We start from the raw sequence: 17,684 nt of genomic DNA, 5'->3' as shown, positions 1-17,684 counted from the left end.
ATTAACCGTGACCGGTAATCACTGAAATTACCCTCCGTTTTTTTTTTTCTTTTTTCCTTTTTTTATTATTATTATCATTATTATCTCTTTCGTCCGTTTTGACAGCCTCCATTACCAATGTTCGATTTTTATCGTCCGTTTGATGTAAATTAACGGTTTCGAATTCGCCTTGCTCGCTGGTCGTTCACCTGGTTCAATCCCTTGGATAGAATAGTGAAAAGTGGTAGTTGGAGGACGCATTTGGGGGGTGAAGACTCTTTTTTTGTGAGAAAGATGGTGAAAATGGTTGGTTCAGGCTTGGTATTATTAAGTTATATGGAATTTAAGTTAAGATTGTTTATAACTTAATAAATAAATTTCAAATATATTTCGTATACTGTATGATTTTAATGAAAATATAGATTCGCAAATTATATTTTGTTTTTGAGAAATTATTTTCTATTATAAATCAATGGATCGATCATTATTTATTATTTAATCACTTACGATTTTAATACAATTGCATTGCCGTGTTATTTTTGCAATTTTGCAACAGGAAATGCAATTTTTTCGATCCATGATCGCACGGTACATTGAAATCTTTCGTGTCTCTTGCACGTTTATATACTTAAAAACTTAAAAAAAAAATCTACTCTTATTCAAAATTTTCATTCAACAGAACGGTGTACAGAAACGAAAATAAATATGTTTAATCATTAACTATTGCCAACAGCGAAAATGCCAATTACTTTTTAATTTCCTTTACTTTATATAATCACGAAGGGGGTTTAATTTGAAGCAATATTTGAAAACGGTGCGTTTGATCGACAAATTAATCGATTTCAATACAATAGAATTTCACGGAGGCGTGATTTTTCGAAAACCGTGTAACAAGTGGCCACCTGTAACCGACTTTCCGCCACGGAATTCCCACGGCAATGGGGAACACATGTGGGCCCCCATTCAGTACGATTCGTACGATAAACGTTCATGCATATTTATGACGCAACAATGAAGTTCGATTTGGCCAGGGGCACATGGCTTATATATCCTTTCTTTTTTCTCTTTCTCTCTCTCTTTCCCTCGTGCGTACACGTTTTTCATTCATGGATCGCCCCTTGTATAGCGACCTCCTCCCCCTTGCATCCCCCTGTCAATTGATCGGCAACCATCCCTCGATTCATGATAATTTTATTCCTCGTGAATGAAACCGAGGGGTCGGCTAACCAGGAAGAAGTCAAACGCGGAAGGGAAGGAACATTAAAACGTCTCTCTTCCCTTCTCTCTCGCGGATAACGACGTTGATGTTAGTTGGAACGGTTCGATTTTTTTCTTTCTTTTTTTTTTTTTTTTTTTTTTTATTCGACGAGTGTAACTGACAACCGTAATTATTTAGGAGGGGGAAAATAACAGTATATATGTATATGTGTGTGTGTGTGTATTCTTTTTTCTTCTTCCTTAATTTTTTTCTCTTCCTTTCTCTTTGAAATAAATGTATACATATGTGCGAGTTTGTGCGGTGAAATCGAATACGATTATTTTGATTGATTATAAATCTTTTTATCGGTTAGAGAATTTTGTTAATTTTAAGGAGGAAGGAGCATTTTTTTATAGGTAAATATTGAACGTTTCTATAATTTATTTTGTTCGATTAATATGATATTTTAATATGATATTTTTTTTTTATGTTGCGATTGGAAGATTGATATTTATTTAAATGAATCGTTTTGTGAATCTAGATATCACAGATGTTTCGTAATTTTATTTTTAGAAATGAATGTAATCGTAATAGTTTAAATTATATACTATCACTAATTTTTTTTCAATGATAAAAATAATTAAATTGAGACTCGTATTAGTATCAATTACAACTTGCGATTTAAATTTTTTATTTCTCACTTTTAAAAATTGATCAAATAAAAAAAAAAAGTGAGATCCGATTTTTAAAACACCCTATACATACGTATCAAAGTATTCCTTTTTCGACAGATGCGCGTAATTACGTTTTTACAACAATGACACACATCGAACGTCCTTTCCAAGTGCACCTTCTGGTTCAGCCCCGGTCGAATGAATGACAAACGTCGAACAAGAGCACGACGAGCGAAAATTCCTTCATTCATCGAAGCTGAAAAGGACATTCAATTGCACGCCTCGGTCCGTGACCAGGTCGTCTTTTTCGCGACTTGCCGGACCGGAAATTGAAATTTCGCGTGAGAATATGCGCTCCTCTCCTGTCTCTCTCGCAATTCGGGATGGTCGTTCAAGGAAGTGTTTCGAATTCATGATCGCTTAAATCTTCAAAGAGTTGGTACCGTTTACTTGATAATGCGTGGTTAACCAACGCAATAACAATGTGCAGGATGGAATCTTGAAGCGAAGATGAATCACGAAGATGTGTGTGCGTGTGCGTGTGTGTGGTACGTTTGTATGTGCATGTAAAATGAAAGGTACGTGGCAAAAAACGATAATCAATTTTTATTTAGTTATTCATTTATTTTTTAATTATTATTCTGAATTTATAAGAATTATCAAAATATATTTTAAAAAATAATTTTCAAATATAATTTTTTTTTTTCAGAAGAATTGATTTTCTAATATTTTTTCCTGTATTTTTCCAAGTTTAAATTTATTGAAGAAAATCTACTAATTATTCTAATAATTTTATTATAAATTTTTTAATATTCAATTCGTATCTCTTAGCAATTTTTCTTTCTTCAATGTAATTTGTATCAATTTAATGTTTTTTTAACTCTAAATTTTTTAATAATACAAATTTCATACATACATAATTAATATATAAATAACATTTTATAGTTAATATAGGTTTTTATGATGTTGTATTTGTTAGAGTTTATTATAGAAAATGAGAAAATTTTTTAATAAAATTTAAACAAACTTTTGTACTTTCTATACAGCCAATTGTAACTTTGTAAAATTCTCCTGTTTTTGAGATTTTCGTGTCTCATTTGCTGGAGAGATCTTGGTCAAACAGAGTCATTATATCGTGAACAATTTCGTTCCATCCTCTAATGACTTCCTTCGCCATTTTGAAAACGAGGACAAAATAAAGGCCGGAAGAATGAAATAAAATGTAAAAAAACAGGTAGAACATAATAATGATAGGTATAAGTACATAATTTAAAAGACGAAAAAAATAATTACAAACTAAGCAAAAGTAAGGAGACCATGACTCATATTTCTTCTTTGGACGCATTAAGTATGATGAATGTCGCGTCGTCGAAAATTTTGGAAAAATATTCTGGAAAAATAAAAATATCAAATTATTAAATCGCACAATTTAATTATACAATGAACAAAATAAAAATTCAATGAAACGAACTTCTTCATATTTTATTTTTATTCTCCAATATTTTGGGGGGAAAAAGAATTCTTTTTTTATATCCAATAAAAAGAAAATCCAATTGTCCAGATAACACATTTGTAAAAACATTTTATACAATGTAGCACGAACTGCATTTCACCTGAAAAAGCGAAAAAATATCTGTGCCAATCTCGAGTCACTTATCCACGATCGAATCCATAATTAAGTTATGAAATGCCAGCTGAATATAAATTGTTCATACGAATCTCTACATTGAATTGAACTTTCTTAAAATATGTTATCGCCGTATCTTTATTTTATTTTATACACGTTTATACCAGAGGGTTTATATAAATATTTATTGCATGCAATTTTATATACCTATAAATAAGATATGATCTGAAAACTTCAACGATTTGCATATGCATTTGAAAACTTCTCTGAGCGTTGTATACACTGTTGCATAAAAACATTAAGATATTTGCTATCTGTGAACTTTTCGATATTTCACAAATTTTATTACGAATACACATAAGAAAGTAACACGTCAGAAAGAAATTGAGAATGAGAAAAATACCTGAAATTTTTGACTTGCACAAAAGATAATAAGAATCTTTATATTCCGGGTAAAAGTATAAATTATGGTACATGGTTTATTTTAATTCCGTATAAGAAAGTTACCGTATGTGAGGTCTCTAGAATTGTAATCCTGAAAAAGAAAAAAAAACAAGAAAAAAATGGAATAATTGATACGTGTATACTTACGTTCTACTTGTCCTTGTTCGATGATTTATGAGATATAATGAATTTTGTGTTTTGCGTTATCTGATTATTTTTTTTCAACGATAAATAACAAAATGATCGCTTTTCATTTCAAGGCAACATTATATATATCTTCCTCTTATGAAATTAGAATATCAGAAATGTATCATTATATTTTTATTAATCTGGTAAACATCGATTACCCCCAGAGGGTAATAGCTATAGAATTTTCATCGATAAAGTATCAAGAAAAAAGTAAACTTGAAAGAAATTTACAATATAAAAATTATACGTACACACAAGAAATTATGGAAATAGTTTAGTAATACGGGTCAAGTAAACGTACTACTTGTTAAAAAATTTCACTTTATTCGAAAACTGTAAGACTTGCTTACAAAAAAAAAAAAAAAAGAGAGAAAACAAATATATTCATACTTCCATCCGAACTCCTTCCAAACCATCCCCATCCTCCAAACTTTCCCTAATCTCCAAAAAAAAAAAAAAAAGGCAAACCATTCCTCAAAACTCTGAAGAAATAGAATAAAATCAACTTATTATTCATACTCTCGATAAACCCATCAATCTCCCAAGTGTCCCAAAAATGCGGGCCGGGATGGAAAAGCAACGAATGCGGAGCGCTAAATCGCCGCCGCCGCCGCCGCCTAGGAGAAGAGGAGGACGCGTGCTTACCGTGGTAAGCACGCGCTTCCTCACACGCGAGCGATCGAAGGAGGAGAGAAGGAGGGAGAGGAATTGGTTCGCTCGCTCTAGAAGGAGGCATGATCGTGGACATAGAACGAGATGGAGGGGAGAGGAGGGCCCCTGTCGGAGGCTACCGTGAGAACGAGGCAAGGCCTCATGTCCCAGACGGACCCATCGACCGGCACGGGGTCGGACAGAGAGGGAGGCATGCGCGCGCGCGAGGGCAGGAGCGAGACAGAGGGAGGCGGAGAGACAACGACAGGTCGGGCCTCGGCCACAGGGCACCCGTTCGGGGCCCGTGCTCACGACAGAGACAACGACAGGCGCGAGCCTCACACGCGACTCGCACACGTCCAGGGCCCGAGCCGCGAGCGCAAACCGCGCTTTTTTCCTTCCATCTTTTTTTTTGTTTGTTTCTTTTTTCTTTTTTTTTCTTTTGTTCTCTCTCTCTCTCTCTCTTTCTCTCCCTTGCTTTTTTGTTTTCCTCTTTTTTACGAGACTAGCCTGGCCTCTTTTTCTCGGGCACACGCGACCTCGCCGCGCCTGCTCTCCCTCTCGCATCTCCCTTTCCGCTTCTCTTCTTCTTCTTCTTCTTCTTCTTCGGTCTTCTGGTGGAATGATTGATGCCACTTCTTGTGGAACGCCGCGGCTGAGGCCGGGGATTAATTGCTACCGCGAGACTGCTCTCTGAGGGGCCTTCGAATTCTTTTCGCGGGTTTTAATATTGCTTTCTTTTGGTTTTTTTTTTTTTTTTTGAGTTTAAAAGAGTTTGGATAAAGAGTGAGATACGTTTAACGCGGAATGTAATACGAAGTGAATGGAAGAGAAAAGAGAAATATCGAAATAGCAGTAACGAAATCTTATTTATCCGAAGTTTAATTTTTACTTGATTCGAAAGTTATATCGCGAGATCTTTGAGAAAAAGTCTTGGAAAATGAACTTGTTTTTTGGAATCGAGAAGAGGAAAGGAGATTAAGAATACTTGGATTAGGTGAAAAACAAGATGAGAAAGAAATATATATTTTCATTTTTGTTCAAAACTAAAGTAGAATCAGATTTATTCTTCTTTATTCGCGCGATGAATTTCGTTTGTCGAACAATAGTAACCCATTTTGCAATTTAAGATGAACGTTTATTCGTGCTCCAAGAGGATTTGCGTACGTATCTCTCGTACAAGGTAGAAAAGGGCATCCGGATTCGCGTATTATAATGTCTTGCACCGAGGTCTTGGCCCCGCAATCAGCTGCAATAAAACATTAAAAAAAAAAAAAGGAAAGGAAAGGTAAAGGAAACCTGGCTACCTCTTTTTACGTGCACGCAAGACTTGGCTCGTAAAATCGTTCCAGAGTTCAGGGAGAAAGAAAACGAGCACCGATTTTTGCTTTGCACCCATCCGTACCCAGAGAGTGAACTTTCGAAAGATTCCGAAAGAACCAACTCGAATAACATTCGTTGCAATGTGAGAAATGTTGCTCGTTTTCTCGTATAGAAAATTTTATTTTTTCCCACTTTCTTTTTTTTTTTTTTCAATGGAAAGAATATGAATTTCTTCATCCTTATAAGCGAAATCTGTACATCATTGAAATGACTAGTTGTAGAGAAATCAGAGTTCTAAAGTTTCACCGATATTTTTGTCCTCTTAAAAAAAGTAACTTCATACTCGATGAAGAATGTGATCCTTTGATCTCTCAATATTAACATTTTAAGATCATAAACAATCGTAATTTATCGAATTGCACTTTAATCGTTTGAGAAGAGATATTTATAATCTTGAAGTAACCTTGAAGTTACTAGAAACAACAAGAAGTTGAAAAATTAAGGGAATCGAAAGGAGAGATAAATAAAAAATTAGCAAATATTGCTTACTACAATAGTAATATTACTTTTACACGCGTGTCGTTTCATTCATAATTTTCTACATGGAAATTAACCATCGAAAGTATACATACCTACCGCTCGACTAGAGAACAAAGTAATAAATTAAACGTTTCGTGCGTATAACAACGTTAAATACAAATTTATTACCGATTCTTCAGATTTATATTTCTACAAGAATGTAATTGGAAAGCATCGAGTTAATTGAATTAATGCGATACCGGCAACATTTATTTGCACACGTGCCTCTCCAACCGTGCTTCAGCAATGACGTTGACGCCTTCTGAGCGATTACGAAACGCAAAGGTTTGCACATAACTCCTGTCACAGCGGGGAACAAAATTGACTGTGTAATTTCCATTGGAATTAAAATTCTTTTCCCAGGACATGCACGCAATTTTGTAAGTTATTAAACTGTTCTTCAACTCGATCTCGATATTCAAATGATCCAAGCGGATAACTTTTCAATCGAAACGAAAATCTTAATGAATGGAAACAACGAAAATAGATCAGAAATATATTGCTGCTTAAGCGAACTTATAAACTCTAGATTCGAATAGATATATTTGATTATTGTTACGATTTGAAATTCCGGGTATTTCATCTCTCAAAGTGAAACTCTATCTCTTATCAAACAGACGGATAAGGTTTCAGATCGATTTATCGTATAATAATTTTTAAGAATTTAATTCGATTTAATAAAAAAAATTCTTCTTCCAGCTTTAAACTTGCGCGTACAACCTTTGTACTTATTTTCCAAAAATGTCTGACGAACGTATCCAAACGATGAACAACGTTCTAGAATTTCTTCGTACCACGAAGAAGAAATATTCCAAGGAACGGAAGGAATAGGAAAAATATACGTAGCATAAATATTTCCAGGTATTTCAACCAGATTTTCTTCTGTATCGATCGAAACAAAACAGCCTCGATCTTCCGTCCGGTCTCACAGTTCTCGCGTGACTTTTCGCGGTACACAACCGAATACCAGGAAGGAAAACAATAATTAATGATGTCACCGGTCGTCAAAAGCCCCGTGCTGTATCGTGGGCGCAGTTATCGCGGCCGTTTATCGTTCGTGCCACCACGCAGACCGTTATCAAAGCGTTCGAAGCGTGCGAATGTTTGCGACCCGTGTCCGATCTTTGATGGCCACGATGCCGTCAATGGAGGCCGCGGTAGTGAGAGAACGTGATCATGTCAGTCACACTCATAAATGGACGTTACGCGTTCGTATTCTATTGATAAGCGCACGTTCGCCGATTAAACAGCGTATACAAAAGAGAGCTTGGCTTACAATTTCGATTTGGCTTACGTAAGTGAATTTAACCCTTCTATTGTGTTTTCCTTTTTTTTTTATTTTGTTTTTCTTTTTTCTTTCTTTTTTTTTTTGCCAATTGTTTACCCATTCGATTGATTAATTATTTATGTTAATCTCGTTGAATAGAGTTGCACGATGGGATGGAAAAAAATTGTGATTGTTTCTTTTGGCTTTCAACTTTCTAAATTTTAGAAGATTTATTTGGGATAGTTTTTATAAGAATTTAAGTTTTTTTTTAAATTGAGAGTATATATTATTTGAAAATAAAAATTATAAATTGTTATAAATTGGCTTAAATTTATCATTTTCTTTTCGAAATTATTCATTGCAATTGTCGAATTTGTTTAAGAGGGAATAATCTTTTACAGGAGAAATTGGAAAGAAGATAAAAAATTAACGCTTTCGTTTTGTTATATTTTGTTTGATAGAAAAATTTCCAATTCTATTAGACTTTTTGAAAATTTAGAAAAGAAATTTAGTAATTGTATATTTGTTTATGTACAAAATGAATATATGCATGTAAATTTAAAAAAAAAAAAAATCAAGCTCTCTTTCCTGTAATGAGTTCTTGTTTTTAACTTTTTTAATTTTATATGTTTGATCGTACAAAATTTTTTCTTCCTTCCTCTCATTAAATTCTGAAAATTTTTTCAAATGCTAATTGCAATGCTTTCATCCCCATAACACGGATCCCATTCACTTTTAAATTACTTTTGTTGATATGAAACCTTTCTTATTACTGGATATATATATATACTCGCTCGCATGCATAATGCAAAAGATTGGGTAAAAAAGATTTCAGAATTATATACGTGCTTATTTACACTGATTATCTTTCTCCAGATGTAATTTCACTATATTATTATAACGAGATTTCTAAAATATTATATACACTCCCCAATGGGAAAATTCTTAAAATGAAAGAATTTTTCAACCTATCCTCTTTTTTATTCATTTCATATTATTGTTATCTGTTTATTCACGTTTCCAATTTATACTTTAATTAACCAAATTCCTCTTAATGAATCTCTCATGAAAATAAAAATATATAGGTACGAATATAATTATTATGTGCAAGAAATTATCGAATTATGCTTGTATAATTTATTTCTTGTTTAATATATCGATAAATATATCTTCCTTAATTTGACTAATTTAATATTCTTATCATACAAAGAAATATTTTTTTTGTTAAAAAGATATTTATATTCTGTATTTATTCATCATTTCTTCAAGATCAAATCTCTTAGGATTAAAAAAAGCTAAAAAAAAAAAAAGATAATTTATGCCTATATTCAATTTATGCCTATATTCAATATCAAGCATAAAGGGGATGAAAAATTTTAAAATTCTACAATTATTATTTCATCATTTACCATCATTAAATATTCGAACGATGGAGAAACAAAGATTAACATTAAAATCCCTATATAAAAACAGGGACACCAAGAAGAACCTTAAATCTTAAAGAATATTTGATAATTATATCAGTTAATAAAAATAATTTAATAAAAACTACCTTCGTACTATCAATAAAAATCCTGTAATTATCGTCTTAAACTTTTCACTATTTCCATGTTAAATATTCAAACGAATGAAAAACAAATAAAAAAAAAGAAAAAAAGAAATACGAAATGGATAAATGAAATACCGCATAAAATTACGAAGCAAGAGTCGACCTAATAATCAACGATTAAGCCCCGCAACATGAACGGCGATGATCGAATCGGGATCCAAACAAGTTCCAACCAGCGTCGGGACGCCCGTCACGCTTCAAGGTGTAGGTACAACACAATCAAAGCATTTAGACCGACCTTCTGGCTTGAGAAGAGTAGCTTCTGCAGAGGGTTCCAAGTTGGTGAGGGTAGCGGTTACTTGAATGGCGGCGGCGAGTCAGTTTGTCTAGAGACTGCACGCGGTGCGTTAGGTTCTTCTAGGTGTCGGTGAATTTCACTCTGTATCTGTCACAGATATTCGATCTCTTCGTTTTTCCTATACACGTGTATGGAAAGTGTCGAATGGGGCTTCCGTGGTTCGTACAAGTTTAATACGAAGTTTGTATTGCTACGCGTTTGACCATGTATGCTTCGGTTGACGGTTTGTGAGGATTGTGGTTCTGAAAGTGGATCGACAATCGAGGGTAAGCAGTTCGATCGTTGAGATATATATATATCGATGAAATTTAGATAAATTTCATTTTGAAGGATCGATGATTTCGAACTTGAGTTTGAGGAAGTTTATCTGATTGAATATGGAAAATAATAAATGAAAATGGTCTTTATATTGATGAATTTCATTTAAAGAATTGATTATATTGTTAATATTATAGTTTAATATATAACTTTTCTGTTTTGAAAGTTCATTTGAAAGTTGTCACAATATATTTATTTTTGATCATATATGTGGAAATCATTGGAAATCACTACAATTGTCTGTTGATTATTATTTATCAAACAAGATATATCTTATATTTATATATTTTTGAAGAGACGACAATATTTTTGTTGAAACATTATCATACAATTTACATCTATTTTAACAGATTAATATATGGATTGTGATATGTTAAAAAAAAATGAATAATTTCAAGAGTTATTTCATTTATCAATGATTATTAAGATCTTTCTTTTTAGATACTTTGATTTCAATATTTATATTTCAAGATATATCAACTTCTTCGACAATCAAATGTGGATGTTTATCAAATCTTGAAGAGATATAGCTCGTGCAATGATGTCATACGAATTTCCTCATCCAGTTTCAAAGACATATCGATATAAAAAGGTAAGTGAAATATAAAGAAACAAATCGAAAAATATAATTAAAATTTTCCTTTTTTTATTTTATCTTATTAAAAAATTTAAGAGATTTTATTTATGAAAATAGTTTGATAATCTTTTCATTCGTTTGTTTTTATTTTATCTTGCAAAACTTCATGTGGGTTTGTTATTTTATTTACAACAGATAACGAAGCCATTGTTGGAAAGAAAACGGCGTGCGCGCATAAATAAATGTCTGGATGAGTTGAAAAATCTTATGATAGATGCATTAGAGGTACGTATTATTTGTTATTGTATTATTATATTTTTCATGAATTATTCACACAGTTTCCTTTGCAAAATTCCCTTTTTAATATTTACATTTTTACTCTAATTAATAAAGATCCTCTTCCTACATTTGCTTTAACGTTGATGAATTATGTTATCTTTGATACTTAATCAATAATATTTCGTTAATTTCATTTCAAATAATTTTTACTTTTTTTAAAAAGACTGACAAATTGAATTTCTTGAACTTTAATGATGATTAAATAATTAATGAATAAACAAAAAATATTTATACATCAGATTATCGAATTATTATGAAAATATTATATTTTATTATTTTATTTTCATACAGAATCAATCTTGAATCATATTTTGTATTATAAGATTATCGTATATACTTTTATAAGAGAAACTTTCTCTGAAAATAGCCTATATACAAATATATATTCATAGGCTCATAGAGAAAAGAAGCAATAAATCATCTTTTGCCCATTTACATTCACCATCAAAACTTTTAAACGTGTACCTGATATTTATATTTTTACAACAAAAATTTCGTCCCGAGGAACTTGAAAAACATCCTATATAACGCATTCATAGAAATAATCCCACAATTTAAATGACAATGAGTGAAAATCTTAGCCGAATAAACTTTTCCATACCCCTCCCTATCTTATTTTCGCAATAGTTTTGGAAAAAAAGGGAGGGAGAAAGAAAAGCAACATCATTATACACTCACGGAACCGTGAACCGCGAGGAAAAAAATAAAATAAAATACGGATAAAGTGGCAATGGTATAAATGTCACCAGAGCCGTGATTTCATCGACGGCGATACATTGGTCGAACGAGCACGTGCTATGCTTTTTTCCCTCCATCGAGAAACCTTTGGAAGGAAGCCACGGTTTCTTGCTCGACTTACCGGCCGCGATACCGCGTTTTCCCCTCTGTAATTTCACGAGTCGCTCGCAGCAGGAAATGCATTCTCGGTCCGCAGCTACGCGTGCAATCGATTTGATGCTTAAATATTCCTAGACCGTGGGAAACTCACGCTCGCTCGCTCGCTATACGGTGACACAAAGGAGAACAACACGCGACTCCAGTAATTATGAAAGCCGGTATTTAACGCTTCGACCATGCTCATTACATTTATAATGCATGGCGTTAATTGCGATGTCTTTTGACCGAACAGTTAGCATGGAGGGGGATCTGACGTCGCTCGATAAGGATTAAAGATAAATTCTCGTACACCTTTGTATACCGCTACCTCGAGATAAACACACCGTGCGAATTGATCAATGAGATTTCCTCTCTTTTGTCTTTGTTTTGCGGGTAGAGAAAAAGTTAGAAATTTTTATTCGAGATAATGAGGTGATTTTCATTTTCTTTTGTTAAAATTGTTTTTTCTTTTTTTATAAAGAAATTATTTTATAATTTTTAGTTATATAAATATATAAATTATTGTAATAGCAAATATAAATCTGAAATTGTGTATAATAATTGTTTTGGCGTAATGCACAAGATTGAAAGATTTATTATAGAGAATTATAAGGGTGTAGGAAGAAGAGGGTTGAAATAGAAATTTAATTAATTATAAATCAGTATTTTATTTTATTAATTTCTTTTTTTTATTATTTGTAATAGTGAGGATAAAAGGGGGTGTCACAAGTTTTTAAGAAAGTCAGATAGAAATATATTTGCAATGGACGTGGGTCGGGGAATATTTTAGAACAGAGTTATAATTTTTTTATTTCCGTTGAAGCGCGAAAAATACAAAACTTTGAGATAAATACTGCAATTTACTGCAATCCATACGAGTTTTCTAACGAATCAACATTTCTGTACTTCAACAGAAAATTTATACAAAAGATAAAAACCTATTTTACGAAGTGGTAATACCGGTGCAGCAACTTCGCTTGAGTAAGTAAAAGATTGCAATTTTGCAATCGTGCGAAGCTGTTATCGAAATAGTATGAAGACACACATTTTTCAACATTGCTAACTCGATTACATTTTTACAAGGGAATGTATGAGTATTGCATTCGCTTTAATATCGGACAGAATCATGCATGAAATGGCATATACGATCACGCGAAGATTCAGTGATTTAATGGTAGCTAATTATATGGTCGAGATTTATGCGATAGAGGTATATGTAATATGGTCTCTATGCGAGGCGATCATTCTTCGAATTGAAAAAAAAAAACTTTATTGCATCTTTTGTAATTAATTTTATTATTTACGAACGAATTCACGAGTTAATGTTGCTCTTAATTTAAGGAAACGTTTTATTTTATAATAGTTTCCTCCCGTTTTGAATTTTATTTTGGAAACTTGGAGAGGAGAAAAATCTTGTAAATTGAAATCTTGTTATGGGTAGGAATCAAGAATTTTATAGGAGCATAGATTAATTTCATCGTATAGTGCAATTATCGTATATAAGATTTTTAAATAAGATATTTAATTTCATATCGTTTTTTGCAAGAAATTCGATGCACTATAATGAATTCCAGAAAATAAGAAAAAAATCAACTTGATACTTGTATATAAAAAGAGATAAAAATTGCACAAGTTTCTCATAAACAAAAATATGAATATTAATGTTTTTTTTAAATAAATTAATCTCTGATAATATCAAATATAGGTTTTTAGTTTTGCGCCATCTATGAAGAAATCGAGTAACTTTCAAGAAGTTAGTATCTTCTTTATCATCATATGATAAAGTCACGATATTTTTTGGACAATTAAGTACCATTTTTTGCTTACCAAGAACAATTTTATAGAAATATTTTTTGTTTTATCGTATATTCATTGGAAATTTGGGACTCGAATGTGTATAAATGTATCGGGATTAAAAGATTTTTATTCGAATAATTAATGTTGGAAGGTCCATCAGATTCCTTACTGACCATTCCATGGAATCATGAAGCGTAAACTCTTCACGCTCACAGATTATTTACGTACGCCTTTGAAATTCAAATTCGTCTCGGTTCTTCTGTCGGAATGATCGTGTTAAACAAATACACGTCTCTTTTTACATTCGATCGTGAGATAGCTTCTCATTTTGATCACGTTTTCGCTAGTCTATCAGAAACTCTTTCGAGCGGCAAAAGTATGGGAAACAGGATATAAAGTGATACGGAAATTCAGCAAAGTATTTGAACAAATTTTTTCTCGTATCTTTAAAACATATCGAAATATTTTATCTTACTTAAAAAAACGAAGAAAATCAATCAAATTTCAATATAGATCAAGTTTTTCCAAGAAAAAAATTTGTCAACATAATAAAATTTTAATTTCAACTTTTTTTTTTTTGTTTAAATTTTTAGAAATGTTTTTATGAAATGAATTTTATTTTTGTGACTTTATACTTTGACCTATTTACGATCAAAATACTCACTCACTTACATTTCTCTATGTTAATACCAGTAATTTCGATGAAATTAATATTTCGATATTGTGAAGTTGCTTGACTTAATTTGAATATTTAAATTGCATCCAATTTATATTTTCCTTTTAAATACTTATTTCATCTTTTTTTTTTTTTTTTTTGCACCGTATCATCAGTGTGTCATTCAAAAAATTGTATATATACGTCAAAATTTATGAATCGTTCTACATAGGAAACAAGCAACTGTTTGATAATATCAGTATTTTTAGTTAATTTTCATTGGATGATGATAGCAGTTCGCAACGTTGAATGAAAGATTCATGGAAAGAACAGGTGTATCGGATCGTAATAAATGAGAAAGCAAAAATTGTTTGCTTCGATTTCATTCATGATACTATTTTTTTTCTTTTTTCTGTCGTATTAATCCAATATATCAATAATATATTTAGGGAAGGAAGATCGTTTATTCCTGCACCTGTAATTATGATTTACACTTATTTCGAAATCGGTAGTAATTTTAAAAATGTTTACCATCCCAAATTATGCTTAAAAACGTTAAAAACAAATTATATCCGGGCCACATTTTCTTCCACGATTTAATTTTATACTTTTTTTTAACACGTTCTGTTTACCCTTACATTTTACAGATATTTTATTTATTTCAAGAAACGCATGCTAATTAGTTCCCAGAAAACTGTTTCACTGATATTTTTGCTAAAAACATAATAATATTTTTCTTTTTTACAACAATCAATTTATGATTCGTTGTACGTATTTTTTAAATATCATTGAATAATAAATACCAATCAACCCATTTTTGATTAACACTCGATACACAATTAATTATTACAAAAATGATAAATTTTAGAGATCATTTTAATTTGATTATTAAATTACATTACTCTTTTATTATATTCCTATCACTTTATTACATCAACGATATCACATTGCGTGAAGAATTAAACCTGCCAAAAAAAAAAAAGAGAAACGATGTTTATTCCTGACAAAGAAGAAACACACGCTTCAACCTCGCCTCGAATTATCGAACGATGAGATATATTTATTGGTCGTAGACGGAAGGGGAGGACATAAGCAAGCTGGAGAAAGCGGACATTCTGGAGTTGACCGTGCGCCATTTACAAAGACTGCAGGGCTCACGATCCTCCACCGGACACTTGCCGGACACTGCGACGAAGAGCGGCGAGGTCTCGGGCGAAAATCGGTGGTTATCCGGTTTCGGCCACTGCGCAGCTGAGGCGTACAGATTTCTCTCGGCTGTTCCAGGTGAAGGCGCGGAAAGATTAGCAAGGCACCTCGCAGCTGGCCTTCAAAAGAGCCGGCAAACGAATTCGACGGTAATTATCTCATCGTCATCGATCGAAGAGAGGAAAGTTACCCTTTCCCTCCCGGATACGATTATCCGCGGCTCCTCCACTTTAGATTGACGGGTGGCGCCCTCTTCGCCACTTGTCTCAGTTGAAATTGAACGTATGATGAGTCCTAACTCGTCTAACTTTTGAAAATTTCTTTTCCTTCCTCTCTTTTTATAAGATCTTTTTTTAATTAGAAATTGGAATATTTTTAAGACAGCTTCGATTTCTCTACGCAAGATGGTTTTTTTAATATCGCACGAAGAAAGTGTTTTTAATAAAAATATAGATGCAATTGTTTCGCATTGTAGAAAAGGAAAGAAAAAGAAAGTTTGATTTGTTTTCGATGTATTGTTTTTACACAGCTGAAAACGAATGTGCTCACCCAAACTTTGGCAAGCTTGGATCTTACTGCTGATTTACTGGCCTCGTCGATTCCTATCGATAAATCAGCGTCTCCCAATCAAAATGCAATCACTTATCGTGGAAGGATTCCTGACGCAGTCACGTTTAACATTCCATCCGGATGTAACAGTGGGACGAACGTGGAAAATGGAGAAAAGTTAGAAAGGGGTTGCGTTTCCGAAATGTCGAGAGACTCGAAGGAGGGGCAAACAGAGGAGAAAGTTAAAATTGAGATCAAAGTTGAGGACGAAGAGGAAATCGATGTGGAACGCGTTGATGATGTTGATCCTATGTGGCGGCCTTGGTAATTTTTTAAAATTCTTCTCTCGAACTCTTTTATCGCTTCTCCATTTTTGTTTCAAGGATCACTAAAAAGTTCATTGTTGAATCTGTTCAAAAAGAATTTTATTCTTGCTTTTTTAAACATTTGACTGTATATTAAAATAGAGATTCTATGAAGCAGAGATGTTTATGGATGTAACAAACAACTTTAGTTCGCTCACGAAAGTTGTAGAAAATATTTTTAAAGATTGAACGATCGAAATGTATTATTATTGTATAAACAAAAGAGAAAGAAATATGTGGATGTAAGTCTGAAAATGAGAATTCAATATTCCTCGATTATTCCTTTATTATTCCTTTATATTTATAAAGTATAATTTTTAAGTAATATTATGTGTATAAATAAATAATAGTATATTGATTCGAAGAATTGTATTTTATTGCATAAGTTTGGTTTAAACTTTTATGTTTGTTATTTACATTTATAAACCAATTTTAATTCCTATTACTTATTTTTAATAATAATAATATATTTTAATTGTTATATTTATACAAATCGCAATTTTCCCATTGTTATAATCGATCTCATTATTTATAATATAATTTTCAATACACATAACGATGATTTAAAAATCATGGAAGGATTTATTTTATTATTATTAAAGAATTTTTTTTTATATATATATTATGACAGTTACATTATGTGTAAAGAAAATTTATAACACTTTAATTTATATCACTGTAAAATATTATAAACTTTATGACAATACTTATATCAAAAAAAAGAAATTTTTTCCTTTTAAGAAAGAATTTAATTACGAAAAGAAAAAAAAGGAATGCAAATATCTTTTGTAAAAAGAGATATTATTAATTTCATTAATTTATAATTCGAAAAATATTCCTTTTTTTTCTTTTCGAATTTAGTTTTATACAAAACATGTGTCTTTGTATATTTTAAGAAACATCTACTTATTTTAGATAAGAATAATTAATTATGCGTATTGTGATGCCTAGATAAATATAATTTTTAATTATCTTCACAGGATTTTTCTAAATTACAAGAAAATTTAATGTTAAAAATGGTTATAAAATGCATAGATTTATTAAAAAATAATTATTATATATATGTTAAAATAGTTATTATATATGTATATAAAAAAGGGTTAATACATCTATATTTTTATTTTCAGTCTTTTTTAATGTCATGTATATTATCCCTTGTATTTC

The 17,684-nt window shown here is 31.7% G+C and overlaps 1 protein-coding gene across 6 annotated transcripts in view; it reads left to right on the top strand.

Moving 5' to 3' along the window:
• LOC100578067 (enhancer of split mgamma protein) overlaps positions 1 to 16,869 on the top strand; it is a 28,592-nt gene extending 11,723 nt beyond the window's left edge. For 2 of the 6 annotated variants that reach the window (XM_006559287.3, XM_006559288.3), the window contains 4 exons: positions 10,628 to 10,748; positions 10,929 to 11,018; positions 15,474 to 15,755; positions 16,136 to 16,869. In XM_006559287.3, coding sequence (XP_006559350.2) covers positions 10,695 to 10,748; positions 10,929 to 11,018; positions 15,474 to 15,755; positions 16,136 to 16,483 — 774 coding nt within the window. In that variant the 5' untranslated portion in view covers positions 10,628 to 10,694 and the 3' untranslated portion in view covers positions 16,484 to 16,869. Of the gene's footprint in view, positions 1 to 6,304; positions 7,959 to 9,331; positions 10,105 to 10,597; positions 10,749 to 10,928; positions 11,019 to 15,473; positions 15,756 to 16,135 lie in introns of those variants that run through there. The other 4 variants (XM_006559291.3, XM_006559289.3, XM_006559290.3 and 1 more) reach the window with 4 other exon arrangements.
• The last annotated feature ends 815 nt before the right edge of the window (positions 16,870 to 17,684 follow it).

This window comes from Apis mellifera, linkage group LG14 (genome assembly GCF_003254395.2).
Source record: "Apis mellifera strain DH4 linkage group LG14, Amel_HAv3.1, whole genome shotgun sequence".
Lineage (NCBI taxonomy): Eukaryota > Metazoa > Arthropoda > Insecta > Hymenoptera > Apidae > Apis > Apis mellifera.
Note: the sequence above shows the minus strand (reverse complement) of the source record. Positions and strands in the feature narration are given on the sequence as shown.